At 53.4% G+C, this 15,686-nt stretch overlaps 1 protein-coding gene across 1 annotated transcript in view; it reads right to left on the bottom strand.

Annotated features, from left to right (window-relative positions):
* Window positions 1–15,686, bottom strand: part of PALD1 (phosphatase domain containing paladin 1) — a 65,531-nt gene that overhangs the window by 21,484 nt on the left and 28,361 nt on the right. Inside the window, exons 2-7 of the mRNA XM_028151393.2 lie at window positions 6,806–7,018; window positions 4,174–4,276; window positions 2,737–2,916; window positions 1,139–1,303; window positions 258–418; window positions 8–83 (exon numbers count right to left, since the gene is read on the bottom strand). Coding sequence (XP_028007194.2) covers window positions 8–83; window positions 258–418; window positions 1,139–1,303; window positions 2,737–2,916; window positions 4,174–4,276; window positions 6,806–6,990 — 870 coding nt within the window. The 5' untranslated portion in view covers window positions 6,991–7,018. The remainder of the gene's footprint in view (window positions 1–7; window positions 84–257; window positions 419–1,138; window positions 1,304–2,736; window positions 2,917–4,173; window positions 4,277–6,805; window positions 7,019–15,686) is intronic.

A 15,686-nucleotide genomic window follows, 5' to 3' on the forward strand; every position in this document is an offset into this window, starting at 1 on the left:
CACTTACCCGGATGACACTGACAAAGGCATCAAACTGGGTTTCCAGGGGAGCCCCTTGCTCTGGCAGGGGCAGGCGGTGGTACCTGCCAGGTGAGGGGGGAGTAGCCCATCAGGCAGGCCACACACCCTGGGCATCCCCCACCCCTGCATTCCATTCAGCCCCACCTGCAGCTGGTGAGGCTGAGGCCACAGCTGGAGAGCAGACCCAGATCAGCGTGCCCAGCCCCAGGGCCCTGTGCAGGGCTGGCCCTCGGTACCTGTAGGTGGGCTGCAGGAATAAGGGCCGCTTGTACACCCCCTCGGTCACGTGCACATCATCCTCACCCCGGATGGCCACAGCGTGGGGCTCCCCCCGCAGGTCCTCGACGTTGTGGTACACGTGGTACGTGTTCTCGCTCAGCTGGGCGAAGTCGTGAATCTGCATGGAGGAGTGGGGGCCACGGGGCCATGACGGATGTTCAGGCCACCCAGAGGGAGCTCCATGCCAGGGTGCCCTCTATGACCTGCGTGTCCCACGGGCAGCTACCCAGGCCCTGGGGTCAGGGGAAGGGCTCTGCCCAGCGGGCAGCAGGAGTTAGCTAAGCCACCAGACTGAAGGACAGGGCCAGACTTGGTCAGCTGGGGCTAGAGAGGAGGCCTGAAAGGGAGATGGGAGACCACCAGCGGCCACTCCGGACTAGGCTTCTGCCTGTGGAAGTCTTGGGGGGAACTGTGACCCCCATACCCCTGTCAACAGCCTCTGAGGCCTTGACAAACCTTGTAGAGGGTGGACAGCGGAACCTCAGAAACCAACAGGAGAGACGTGACCCCACCCCAGGGCTCAGAGCTCAGGGGGCTGAACACAGTCTCAGGCTCCTAGCCGAGTGCTTTCGCCCCACCAGACCTTTTTCTAAAAGGGATGCTGCGTGTGGGGAGAGAAGGAGTGAGGGAAAGGGGCAGGGGCGAACAGCGCCGGGAATAGGAGGTCCTTCCTCTGGCTGCCCGCGAGCCGGCCCTGGAGCCAGCCACTGGCCCAAGCAGGGCAGGAAGATGGGCAAGTATGAGCCCGTGAGAGCAGCGCTGAGCTGTGGTCTGGGGTCTCATCTCCGCTGCCCAAGGCCTACCAGGGAGGGGCCCCGCCCACACCAGTGGCTCTCACCTCTTTCCGGATGGCCAGCTCCAAGCTCTCCGCCTGGACCCCAGACCCCAAGCCCTGGAGGTTCTCGTGGAGGCTCTTCTTGTCTCGAGGTGTGTAGGGCACAAAGTCCCCCTCCGCTCGCAGGAACAGCACGGGCTCCTCCCGCACGCAGAAGACGATGCACTCCTGCCGGGAGCCCGGGGACGGAAGTCACCCCAGTCGGGCAGGGACGCCCGATCCACTGCCCCCCGCCAGGCCTCTGAGCAGGCCGTTCCCCTCTTCAAGGGCTCTGCGCCCCGCTGTGTCCCTGACACCTGAATCCCACCCAGGAAGCAAAGCTCAGACCAAATGCCACCTGCTCCCGACCCTCCCTCCTCTCAGGGCCAGTAGTCCTCCCTCTGAACGTCCTAATGTTAATTCCCCTTTGTAGTAACATCGTCAACGAGCACATCTTTTCTCCTTTAGTGGGTTACAGGTTCCTCACAGGTAGACTCACATCCTGGCCTCTGCAACTCCTAGCACAGAGCCCTGGATCAATCAAGTGCTTGATAACATCAGTTGAAGAAATGAATGCCCTCACCCCCAATGCAACCATTCATTCACTGTGCATTGTACAGACGGGAGGGAGATAGTGGGGAGACCCCACCCTGAGGAACTGGCGGTCAAGCTGAGAAGGTGGGATCTGACCACAACTAACACCCATCCCACTCAAAAACTCTCCATCTACACCCCAAGTCAAATCAGACACCCCATGTCGAAGAACCTGAAATCACGGTGGACCCTCAGCCTCTGTTCTGGAGACAAAACCCCGCCTCCCCGCCTCGACAGCAGGCAGGCGAGAAGAGTCATTAAAAGCAGGCACTTAGAGCCCTGGTCGGTGGTTCAATGGTTAGAGCATCAGCCCACACACCAAAGGGTTGCGGGTTTGATTCCTGGTCAAGGGCACATACCTGGGTTACAGGTTCAATTCCTGGCCCTGGTTGGGCGAGTTCAGAAGCAACCAATTGATGTGTCTCTCTCATGGCATGTTTCTCTCTCTCCCTCCCTCCCTTCTTCCACTCTCTCTAAAAAATCAATGGGATCCTTGGGTGAGGATTAACAAAAAATAAAAAAAAGTAGGCTCTTAGAATTCCAGATATGTCTGGGTTTGGGTCCTGAGACACCACTTACGAGCTGGGTCACTTATCCTCTCTGGATCTCAGTTTCCCCCTCTACAAAATGGGAGGATAACGTCCCTGCCCTTTTGGGTTGACATGAGGCTATGTGTTAGCTGTGATCATCATCCTGTGACTCTCTCGTTATGACCTGGCCCCTCCTGTCACCCTGTCACCCTCCTCACTTCCTCCGAGGCTCTCAGAGTGGGGTGTATAGGGGCTTCTGACCTCGAGGCTGCAATGTCCTCACAGGACAATGCAATACACATTTGCTCAGAATTTCCACCCATGCTGACCACAAAGACCGTCATGGTGCTCAAGGCCTGGTAGGGCCTGGTCCAGGTCGCCAGCGCCCTCCCCATCATGTGGCCAGGACCCTCCAAAGCCTCTGACGTTGCCTCTCCCGGGAGCCCCGTTCCCCAGATTTGGGGGGCTAGCCCCTGCCTGAAAATGGACCATGCTTACCTTGTGTCCGTCCTTCTGGAGTTTCTGGAGGACCTGCCTGAAACCCGAGAGGCTGGGCTGTCCCATGCCAAACACGGTGAGCCCGCCCCGCACTTGCCGGAAGTTGGGGGCCCCACAGCTCCGCAGGGTGCCCAGCAGGTCCATCTTCTCAGCAACATCCCGCACCAGGAAGTAGCGTCCCTGGCAGTGGAAGAGCCAGAGGGGGACACTGAGATGACTCGGGGGCATCTTCTACCGGCAGGGCTCTGTCCCAGGCCCCAGGGGGTGGGGAATCGGGGGGATGGGGAGGGGACACGGTCCTCAAGTTGTCTGCAGGCTCACAGAAAAAAACAGACGAAATACGTGACCATCTGTGATCCCGGGAAGGGGGTCACGGAGTAAGAGGAAAGAAAACACAGCTCCTCTTGAGTGGGAATCTGAAAAGGTTTCATGCAGATGTTGGCATCGGAGCCGGCCTTGGAGAAGGAGAGCATGAAGAGGCACTGCAGGAGCAGGAAACTAGAGCTGGCTCTAGGGTGGACCACAGCTCCCTGGGAGGCGGAGGAAGGGTCTGGAGAAGAGGCCAGAGTAGGGAGTCACAGCGGGGCCACAGGAATCCACTAGAGGAAGGCTGTCCTGGCCCTTTCCTCGGGCCTGCAGTTCTGAGGAAGGGCAGGTCTCTCCCCTCCCCAGCTGGAGTGAATGAATGCCATGACTATAGAGGAAAGAGGGAAAGGGTACTGGACATCAAGGGAGAACAGGGGGAACTAGAAGGGCTCATTCCTGGGCAAAAAGGAACCCTGAGGTCACCACATCTACCCCCTTGCCCCACACCTGCACTGCTGACTGATAGGTAGGACCAGTTCTTCCAGATGCCAGCAATCCTCAGCTACTCTTTCAGCCAACCGTTGTCATGATTTCTCATTCTGTCCTTCATTCGTTGACCCTTGACTGAGGACCTACACTGTTCTGAGGCTGGGGCTACAGCAGTGAACAAGGTAGATGAAGTCATCTGTCCTTGTGACTTTACTTTCTAGGGGATATTTAAGGCAAAAACAACACACACAAAAACCAACAGCTAAGCCAGAGAAGTTCGGAAACTTCGAAAGAGAAGGGGAGGGAGATGCCCACCCTAGGGGAAGCAGTCCTGGGCCTAGGGACCTTTTGTCCTCATCTACAGTCTCCCTGGTGCTCCAACGGAGGGGGTGTGGGCATGCTGGGGCCAGGCAGGGGATGGATGGAGAGAGAAGAGCAGGGGCTCCACAGGGCGGGACGAATGGGCCCCAGAAAACAAATGGTCAGAGGAAGTGGGATTGGGACCCTGGAAGGTGGAATGAGGCAAAGAAACAGAGAAGGGGACAGTGGGGAGGCAGAAGAGATTAAGGAGAGAACCTAAAGAAGGACAGGAGAGGCAGAGAGAAGCTGGAAGAGGGAGGAGAGGGTAGGACCTGACCTCACCTGCACCAGGTAGTGCTCAGGGGTAGCATCCGAGAGCCTGCCCAGCGTGTAATGGGCCTTGAGCAACTCATCATGGATCTGGAACTCCTCCTTGCAGTTGTACCTGCCAGGGTTACAGATGGAGACCAAGTCAGGCAACCTCCGCAGCCAGAGTCCACTCCATCTCACCTGACCCCACAGCAGGCCCACCCCACTCCCACTGAAGTGGTTACCCATTTGTGGCAGAGACAGCCCATTGTACCACAATATACACTCTCCCTTTTGTGAGCAATTACAACCCTGGAATGGGAACTGGGCCATCCATGTGAAGACTACATTTCCCAGCCTCCCTTGCAGCTAGTATGGTCATGTGATTATGTTCTGTCCAATGGGATGTGAGAAGTGATTTGTGCAACTTCTGGGTCATTCCCCTTAAGGGAAGGTGTGAGCCTTCTACATATCTTTCTTCCTCCCTGGCTAGCATCCAGAAGTGGTAGCAGGAAGCAGATATTGATGATGGCAGGGCAACAAGAGAAGAGGAGCCTGGCTGATCATGCAACCTGGGGCATCTCCTGAGTGAGGGAAACTTCTGTCGAGTAGGCCTTCTACTTCGGAGTTACTTTGGTCCTGGATGGTCCCCTCCCTCAACTTGTCTCTGGGAACAACCTCCACACTGGTGATCCCACAGCACCGTGAGGTGGTTCAGGACACAGGCTTGGGCCATGAATCCACCTCCACTGCTTTGTAACTCGGTGACTTGGAGTCACCCACTCTCTGTAGCTACATTTCCAGTGATTCCACCTCCTGGGGCTGCTGCGAGAAATCAATGCATTAAACAATGTAAGTGCTTAGCCCAGTGCCTTGGGCACAGTCAGCGCTTATTAATAAAAGTATTATTACTAGTGGTGGTTCTACCTCCACACAGGGCCATTTCAAACAAAGCCCAAGACGCAAAAGGCTGGTGTGCTGATTCCAACAATGAAGAAGACACAGCCTCCCAAAGCTGGTGATCTGGTGTCCGATCCTCTTTACAAAAGAAATGCCTCCAGGAAAGGCAGGGTGGTGGGATGCGTGGGAGGGAGCACCAGAAGAGGACGCAAGAGACGTGGTTCCTGCTGCTCGCTCTGCCTCCATCTCACCGCAGGCCCCGTAGGGGGCAAATCTCTCTACCTCCTCGACACTCAGTTTGTGTATCTAAGTCCGTTTTCACATCTGAGCTAAAGGGTGTTATTAGATCAGGAGTCAGCAAAGCTTTTATGTCAAGGACCAGATAGTAAATATTGTAGACTTTGTGGGCCATACAAAGTCTCTGTTACAGCTACTCACCTCTGCAGCTGACGTGTCAAGCATCCACAGATAATTTGTAAATGAACGAGCAGTGCTTCAATAAAACTTTACTGACAACAACAGGTGCTGGGTTAGATTTAGCCCGAAAGATACAGTTTGCTGACCCCTGTGTTGGATGACCTCTAAGGTCGCTTCCCCCTCAAACACTGTCAATCTGAGGAGCACTGGGCTCATGGCTGCGTCAGGAGGCACACGCAGATTTTTATAGCAGGCAGGTGACTGTTCTGAGCCACCCCCGGGGTTAAATATTATGTCATCCCCACATATCCTGATAAGGAAACAGAGGCCCAAGGTCACGGAGCAAGACTGGACAAGTCTCCAGCACTGCCCTCAGGGCCCAGACCTCGTTTTGTCATCCCCAGTGGTGAGGCTATAGATCAAGTCCCTCTTATATAGCATCTCCTTTCCTCCCCTCATCACGGACACAGTAATTTATTATGATTACAATTCTTCTGTCAGGCCCCAAGCCAGCAGGCCAAATGCATCATTCCCACCCTCAGGTTTCCTTACACGGAAGGCCCATCTGCTCGGTCCCTGACAAACTGCTCCGTGTGGAAAATATTTCATTCCTAGATCATCCTGTCCTACTTCCTGCGTCCTGGAGGGGCCCAGAGGCCGGGGAGCACCGTGGGCAGATTCAATGCAAGACAAGGCTTTCTGACTCCCCAGGAGAGGGGCCCGATGCCCCTTCGGCCTCCCTGGTCTCGGGGCTCCCAGCACCCGCGCCTTCATTGTGCCCGTGGGGCCGGTAGGGTTTCAGGGCCCCTTCCTGACCCTCTTCCCCCGGACACCCAAGTCTCTCTCAAAATATGGCAACAGAACAAGCCCTCAGCCTCTTCCAGGAAAGTCCCTGAAGGACCCAATGAGGACAGAGGACCAACAGCTTCCAGCTTTTCCAGCCCAAGGCCCTTTAATGGCCTGGTGTTAACCGCAGTTTCCAACCACAATTACTGGTTGTGGCGGGGGGGGGAGAGGGGGGGTAAGGGGGAAGGAATCTAAGTTTTATGCATCTAAGGATATAAACTTCTTTTGAAAACGTTCAGCCAAAAATTATTTTCAAGGGTGTCCCCCAGCCAGTCCTCCCTCTCCACATTCCCTAGCCCTGTGGGCACTGTAAGTCACATCAGCTAGAGACCCACGACAGAGACTCTGCCACCTGCTTGCTGTGTGACTCCCGATAAACTGCCTAGCCTCTCTGGGCCTCAGTGTGTTCATCTAGATATTAGGTACGATATGCCACCACCCCTCCAGGCAGCTTCCAGAGCCATGTCTTCCGGGGACATGCTCGCATTCCCCTGCCACTCACGTGATCACGACGGGGGCCACCTTGTTGGGGATGATGGACTTGGCCTTGCTGTTGTGCAAGCCCGTGGTCTGGAAGGAGTGGGCGCTGAGCGAGGGCCGCCCGTCCATCGCGCTGCTGCCCTGGAGGCCCTCGAAGGGGGCGCTGGCTGAGACCGTCTGCTGGGCTGTGCTGGCCGTTGTACCCATAGTCAGCCGGCAATCTCAGACCCAAGACCTGTGGGGGGAGAGGGTGTGTGGTCAAGGAGGAGTGGGGAGAGCCAGGGCAGGAAGAGACCTAGCCCACCCTCACCTCCACCCTAAGTACAGATCACACTCCGAGGCCCAGAGAGGGCCAGCCCACCCTGTAGCTGGAGATGGAGGGCAGGTGTGCTGCCTACCACATGCCACTGAGTGTCCACCATGTGCCCAGCCCACTGCTGGGGCTTTGGGGGTTGTGGGCATAGAGAGATATAAAGACGAAGCCCCTGACCCATTAGACTGTACACTCCTCTGGCGAAAATAAGAGAGGAAGGGGTTCATCTTCCACACCAGGTGGGGACTGAGGGGTCTAGGTGGCGGGACCAGGCCACATGGAGGCCAGGCCTTCCAGAGTAGGGCAAGTAGGAGGCCTGAGCGAGAAGCAGGGGCACATGCTGAGGGACGTCAGGCTTGGATGTAAAGGATCTGGATGGGCACAGGGTTCAGAAAGGCATTCTAGTCACGAATGTCACAAAACAAGACCAGGGAAGTCCAGACGAGGTGAGGTGTCAGTAGATCAAGGGTCCAATGAAGGCACCACACCCCTGAACTCGACGTCAACATCATCCACATCAACATCATCCACCCCATCATCCACATCATCGACCCTAACCTCAACATCACCAACCTCAACCTCAGTATCACCAACCTCAACCTCAACACCATCAACCCCAACCTCAACATCACCAACATCACCAACCTCAACCTCAGTATCACCAACCTCAACCTCAGTATCACCAGCCTCAACCTCAACACCATCAACCCCAACCTCAACATCACCAACATCACCAACCTCAACCTCAGTATCACCAACCTCAACCTCAACATCATCGACCCTAACCTCAACATCACCAACATCACCAACCTCAACCTCAGTATCACCAACCTCAACCTCAACACCATCAACCCCAACCTCAACATCACCAACATCACCAACCTCAACCTCAGTATCACCAACCTCAACCTCAACACCATCAACCCCAACCTCAACATCAACAGACAGAGCTTCTGACCCACATGAGGCATCTGCGTGGAGAGCTCTCTCCCAGGGAAGCCCTAGGAGGCATGCGACACAAGGTGGGTGCATGCTACAAGGGCGGTGTTGCTTATATAACAAAACACTGGAAACAACCTCCGGCCAACAACAGGGCATTTGTTGAATAAATCATGGGACATCTCCAAGGTTGAATGTTAAATGGCCATTTCATATTGCCTGATATGGAAAGACGTCTCACAGGCAGGAATGGAAGGAGCAGGTTGCAAGTTCAAGCTGCGATCCTAATTTAAACCATGGAAGTGTATCAGGAGGCAAGTCTGGAAGGACACAGACCAAGATACCGGTGTGAGTTATCACCAAGTGATGAGATTACAGGTGATTTTTTACTTTCTCCTTTTTGCTTTTCTGCATTTTCTGATTGTTCTCCTCTAAACTGGGTAATAAAGCTTATTTAACAAATAAGAGAATGGCTGGGAATCGGCTGGGAGCCCTGTTAAGTACTGCCAGAGGGAGTGGGGAGGATTTATTCCAGGGTCCAGACATGGGAGGCAGAACTTTCTGAGAGCCCAGCAGCTGCTGGCCCTCGTGGCATTAATGGCCCAGGATCAGGAGAAGAAGGGACCCACCTGCCCTGCCCACCCCAACCCTACCTGCACCCTGACGTGGGTCCACCCTGCAGAAGCACAGGGACAAGACAGTTCTTAGAACACGACACCTCCCCTCTGCCTTCAGCTGGGCATGAGCTGCTCCGAGTCAGTGGGGACAATCTGCTCCAGCCACCCACACTCCCCAGCCCGCCCCAGCCACAGCCACAGCCCTCAACACCAGCACAGCACCCCAGGAAGCAGACGGAAGAGGGGCTCAGCAGCTCAGCCTGAGGCTGCACTCACTGGGCCCTCTCTCCCAGACCCTGCGTCAAAGTTCCTAGTCCCGAGGCGGTGCTCCCCAAGCCTCCCCGGGGATGTACGCACGCTCCCCTCCCCAGAGCCACCTCGACATGCTGTCCCTCCCAGAACCTTCCCAAACCACCACCTGGTTCTCTCCCTCTGCAGCTTGGAAAGGGGTCCCTGCCCAGCCTGTCACACTTGAAAACTCCCAGCAGCTGCCTGACAGCTTTGTTAACACACACACCTGGTGTTTATAGGAGCCCATCATAACTCTCCACACCCAGTCCAATTTCTCTCTCTCTCTCTCTCTCTCTCTCTCTCTCATCAAACATGGAGGGAATGAGTCTCTGTTTCTAAACAGAAACACAGGCGGCTCAGAGAGAGTGAGGAGCTCCACAGTGGACCCCCAGCAGGCCGACAGCAGAGCCGGAAACCTCTCTCCATTTCTCCCCACTTTGCCTGCAGTTCACCAAACTTTCCCAGACCCCTCTCAGCAGTCTGGGCCAAGGAGCCACGGGTGGGAACAGCCTCCTCCAGGAACACGGGTGGCTGTCCCCAAGGAAGGCATGACAAACAGCAGCAACAGCTGGCTACGGCTGCCAGGCCAAGGCAGGCCCTGCTCCCATCCCTCCTCCCCCTCGCCTCCTGCCAACTCCAGCGCCAGCCACCCTCCTCTCTCACCAGCTCCACAGGCAATGACAGGCCCCAGCCAGCGCCTCTGAAGGCAGCCAGGAGACGATACAGATGTGCACAGCTGCAGTCCGCCGGGGTGGGGGGAGAACAGTATCCTTTGAAAGCTGACCTGCCTCCAAAGTGTTCAGAGGAGGGTGAAACCCTGGGATCTCCAGCCTTCTCGCTCTGCAACTCTCCCTTGAAACCTCACTCGACCCTGCCCCGAGTTAGCCTGGCCAGCACAGGGGCCTCCACCCACTGGCCAAAGGCTGTAGGGCCTTGGGCAACTTCCTTCCACGCTCTGGGCCTTCGTGTCCCCAGCCATAAAGAGACAATGAGGGGTGGGATGGTCTGAAAGCCCTTGCCAGTTTCAAATGGGTCTGGCTCCTAAGATGGGCAGTCCCAGTGGTCCCAGCACTGCTGTCCACCCCCGGGGCAGTGGTCAGCAAGGGGGGTGTCAGGGTCCTCGTGCTCAAACCTCTCCTGGGGGGAGAATGGGGAAGGTGGATTTGGATGAGACCAGACTAATGAGTCCCATGAGTCTGGATAGTTTGCAAACAAGTTTGCCTTTATTCTCCTAACTTCTAACTAAAAGCAAGCCTTTCCTTCAAGCACAGGAAAGCGGCCCATCGCATCTCAGATCTGGGACGTGATCACCATAGAGCTCACAGGCGGTTCACATCCCAGCTCAGTGTGCAGGTGTCCGGAACGTGGCTTGCACTCATCATTCTTTTCAAACCACAGAAATTATCAGACCCGGGTCCCCTGCCCACAGACCAACTTGGGGCAATTGCACCTAATAGTCTTGGGCCCCCCACAGTGGGATCCCAGGTTCCCACAGCTGACTTTAACCCAAAAAGCGTGGAGAATTCTGATGACCCTCCAGAGAAGCCTACTCACCTTACGAAGCCAGCCATAAAGAAGCTGCTGTTCCATTTGCAAAGAGGGGTTCTCAGCACTTGGGGACCATTAAACAATCACAGTCGCCTGGGGTCCTTCATGCTGGGCATGCGCCCCTCAAAGCCATGCCCCAGCTTAAAGTCCCCCGCGAAGCTGAGCAACAAGAGCCTTGTCACTGATGTGTCTTCAAAAAACAAAACTAAACCTTAATTCACCTAATGCAGCGGTCGGCAAACTGCGGCGCGCGAGCCACATGCGGCTCTTTGGCCCCTTGAGTGTGGCTCTTCCACAAAATACCACGGCCTGGGCGAGTCTATTTTGAAGAAGTGGCGTTAGAAGAAGTTTAAGTTTAAAAAATTTGGCTCTCAAAAGAAATTTCAATCGTTGTACTGTTGATATTTGGCTCTGTTGACTAATGAGTTTGCCGACCACTGACCTAATGGATTATCTTATTAATGCAGTAATTACCAAGGACGTCTTACTAGCTCACCAATTTGTTTTGTAATATTTTGGTAGCTCTCTCTCTCAATAAAATGTACTTCCTCCTTTATATGCCCATGTATTTTATTCTGTGCATTTCAAAATATTCTGAGAAGCCCAGCTGGCATGGCTCAGTGGTTGAGCATCAACCTATGAACCAAGAGGTCTCGGCTCAATTCCCAGCCAGAGCACATGCCACGGCTGTGGGCTTGATCCCCAGTGTGGGGCGTGCAGGAGGCAGCCGATCAATGATTCTCTCTCATCATTGATGTTTCTATATCTCTCTCCCTCTCCCTTCCTCTCTGAAATCAATGAAAATGTATTTAAAAAATAATAAAATCAATAAATACAAATATTCTGATAAGAGGTCCATGAACTTCTACCAGATTGTTAGGCTCCTGGCAAAAAAACAAAAACAAAAACAGGAGCTCCTACTTTAAGGAAAGGATATTACCCACCAAACACGGGCCCTCCTCCACCTTTTCCTCGGCTTCTACTTATTAACATTTCAAAGCGCCTACTAACCACACAGGGAGCTTTCCATCCTATGGTCCCCCAACAGCCCTGTGGGTTGAGGCCTTATGGTGTCCATGTTCAGGTGATAACCACTCCTCATCAGTTTGCCTTCTCGCCTCTTCACGCTGATCCTGGCAGCAAGAGCACCCCCACACTCTCCCTTCCCCCTGGGATCGGTACAGCCCCCACTCCACCCTCTGCCGGAACACCCCAGACCTAGCAAAGCAGAGAGACGCAAGGTTCCCGTGGAGGGATCAGGAACTCCAGACTCCATTTCACCCTTGTTGACCAGCCAAGAAGCCACAGACTCCTCAGGGCTGTAGCTACAATGGCATTTAAGCAAGTCCCACCCACACCCACACTATCCTCCTGCCTCTGGGAAAACGCAGAGCAGTCAGTCCCGTGAGAAAGAAGCCGCCAGATGGAATCCACGGCAGGCAGGTGACTTGTTTCCCCAAGAAGAATCACTCTCATTTAATCCTGACCAAAAAAGGAGGTGCCAACTCTTACAACTCAGTAGCAAGGTAAGAGAGAAAAGTAATTTTAAAATGGGCAAAAGATGTGAAGGTAACATCTGAATGCCAAATAAGCATATTTAAAGGTGTTCAGCCCTAGCCGGTGTGGCTCGGTGAATAGAGCTTTGGCCTACGGACTGAAGGGTCCCAGGTTCGATTCCAGTCAAGGGCACATGCCTGGGTTGCAGGCTCGATCCCCAGTAGGGGGTGTGCAGGAGGCAGCCGGTCAATGATTTTCTCTCATCCTTCATGTCTATCTCTCCCTTTCCCTTCCCCTCTGAAATCAATAAAAATACATTTTAAAAAATAAATAAAATGACACCTATGGCTCACATTACATTTCTACTAAACAATACTGCTGAGTCTCAAGTCCTCCACGGTAGGTCCCCGAGGGCACCCTTCGGTCAGCTTGTGGTCCTCAGCATTGAGCCCACCACCTGCTGCGGGGAAGAACTTAACTATCTTGCCCGGGGGGCGTGGCTCAGTGGTTGAGTGTCAACCTTTGAACCAGAAAGTCACAGCTCTATTCCCAGTCAGGGCACATGCCCGGGTTGCAGGCTCAATTTCCAGTAGGGGGCGTGTAGGAGGCAGGAAGCCGCCAATCAGTGATTCTCTCTCATCATTGATGTTCCTATCTCTCCCTCTCCTTTCCTCTCTAAAATGAATAGAAATATATTTAAACACAAAGCACTGAACTATCTGTTCAAGGCATGAGGAAACCATGAGGGCAAGGCGGGGATCCCCGTCTAACAGACAGAAAAGTGGGCGCTCACAGAGCGGGGAGTGTGAGCGGCTCTCCAACGCCCTTGCACCTGACTGAGAGCACCGTCACTGCGACTCCGTGGGGCAAGGACCTGGGCTGGGCACTGGCTGGTTCCCATTCCACCACATGTCAGTGGTGTGACTTTGGGCACATGGCTTAACCTCTCTGAGCCTCAGTGTCCCCAACTATTACCTGGGGACCATGAGTGTACCTCCCTAACAGACTGTATGAGAATGAAATAAGGCAATGTGTGTATCACACAGCGAGGGCCGGACTCATCCCTGCCCTTCAGAATAGCCCTGCCCGAAGCCTTCCTTCACTTCTCTCCTGCCCCTGCCCACAGCCCCTTCCGGCAACGGTGGGCTGGTACCAGATCTGAACCGCCATGGCCAGGCCAGGGCCTCGCCCAGACACCGCCTACAAAAGGAATGGTCTCGGGAGGGACCAGTGGGCTGTCCCTGGGCTGCCATCCCAGGCAAATGGCAGGGCAGAGTGGGGCTGAGCCACAGCAGCTGCCCTGCTCTGGTCACACGCAATTCGGACTCTCCCTGCTTTGCTCTGTCCAGTGAGCACTTTGGGAGGTTTCCATCTGCTCCTGGCCTTCATCAAGAGTCAGGAGTGGGCAAGTCCTCTGTCCACAACCAACATAGAAGAATGAGTCTGCACCCCTATGGGTCCAGCGCTCCGCCCACCAGCCACTGGCCCCTGGCTGGACAGACTGCACCAGCCTCCGGGGTCTCTCTCCTTCCTTCCTGTGCCCCCACAACCCGCCTCCATGTCGCAGCCAGAAGGATCTTTTAAAACCCTAAACACGCCGTTGGCCCTGCTTTGCTGTTTCCTCTTCTGTAAAGTGGGGGTCATTGCCCTGCCTCGCCCTCCTCGAGGGCTGCTGTCAGTAGCAAAGACAGAAAAACCACAAAGACACCAAAAAATCCACCCGCTGTACAAATGAAATGATTGCCATGGGAACATGGGTAACAGGCGGCAGAGGGTACTCGGGCAGAGGGTATGCCATCTCCCCCTCACACTGGCACACAGGCCCCCACGCTCTGCCCCATGCCCTCCCCTTGCCATGATGCTCCAGCCACTGCCGTCCTCCTCCTCCTTCCAACACCCAGGCCACTCCTCACGAAGGCTTCACACCACCACCCGCTTGTTCACATGGCTGCCCCTGCCTGTCACCTTTGCTCAAATGTCCCTCTTCAGAGAGGCCTCTTTGAGACACTGGCAATGTGGTCTGCCCACCCCACCCCCACAGTCCTCCACAAATAAATGGTGTTGGGAAAATTGGACAGGTACATGCACAGAAATGAAACTAGACCACCAACTTACACCATACACAAGAATAAACTCAAAGTGGATAAAAGTCTTAAATGTAAGTCCCGAAACCATAAAAATCTTAGAAGAAAACATAGGCAGTACAATCTCAGACATCTCACATAGCAGTATTCTCACCAGTACCTCTCCTAGGGCCAGGGAAACAAAGGAAAAAATAACCAAACGGGACTACATCAAAATAAAAAGCTTCCACACAGCAAAAGAAACCACCAATAAAATGAAAAGGGAACCCTAGCTGGTTTGGCTCAGTGGATAGAGCGTTGGCCTGCAGACTCAAGGGTCCCGGGTTCGATTCTGGTCAAGGGCATGTACCTTGCTTGCAGGCACATCCCCAGTAGGGAGTGTGCAGGAGGCAGCTGATGGATGTTTCTAACCCTCTATTCCTCTCCCTTCCTCTCTGTAAAAAATCGATAAAATATATTTTAAAAAATGAAAAGGGAACCTACTGTATGGGAGAACATATTCATCAATGATTCATCCGATAAGGGGTTAATTCCCAAAACATACAAAGAACTCATACACCTCAACACCAGGAAGACAAACAATCCAATTAAAAAATGGGCAAAGGACCTAAATAGACACTTCTCCAAAGTGGGCATACAGATGGCCAAGAGGAATATGAAAAGATGCTCAACGTCACTAATCATCAGTGAGATGCAAATTAAAACGACAATGAGACATCACCTCACACCTGCCAGAATGGCTACCATCAACAAATCAAAAAATGACAAGTGCTGGCGAGGATGTGGAGAAAAGGGAACCCTCCTGCACTGCTGGTGGAATGCAGACTGGTGCAGCCACTGTGGAGAACAGTATGGAGTTTCCTCAAAAAACTAAAAATGGAACTCCCATTTGACCCAGCGATCCCACTTCTGGGAATATATCCTAAAAACTCCAAAACACCAATCAAAAAGAATATATGCACCCCTATGTTCATAGCAGCATTATTTATAATAGCTAAGATCTGGAAACAGCCCAAGTGCCCACCAGTAGAAGAATGGATTAAAAAGCCGTGGTATATTTACACAATGGAATACTATGCAGCTGTGAAAAAGAAGGATCTCTTACCCTTTGAGACAGCATGGAGGGACTTGGAGACTATTATGCTAAGCAAATAAGCCAGTCAGAGAAAGACAAATATCACATGATCTCACATGTGGAATCTAATGAGCAATTAAACTGATGAACAAAACAGGTTCAGAGGCATGGATGCATAAAAGGAATAACAGATCTCAGTGGGGAGGGGTTTAGGGGACAGGAAGAGATTAACGAAAGAACATATACCCATATACGCATAACCCATGGACACAGACAACAGTGTGGAGAAGGCCTGGGCTGGGGCCGTGCTTGGGTGGAGGGTGGCAAAAAGGAGGAAAATGAGGGACATCTGTAATACTGTCAACAATAATAAAATACATTTTTAAAAATAACAAATAAATATATAAGGAATAAAGTAAAGCCATCTGGGGTCTGGGATTGCAGGAGACCTTCACCTACTAAAATTAAATGTTTCTGAAATGTTTTATATTTTTCTAAACTAAAAGTCTACGAGTTAAAAACAGAAGGTGGAGGCATGT

This window comes from Eptesicus fuscus, chromosome 17 (genome assembly GCF_027574615.1).
Source record: "Eptesicus fuscus isolate TK198812 chromosome 17, DD_ASM_mEF_20220401, whole genome shotgun sequence".
NCBI lineage: Eukaryota > Metazoa > Chordata > Mammalia > Chiroptera > Vespertilionidae > Eptesicus > Eptesicus fuscus.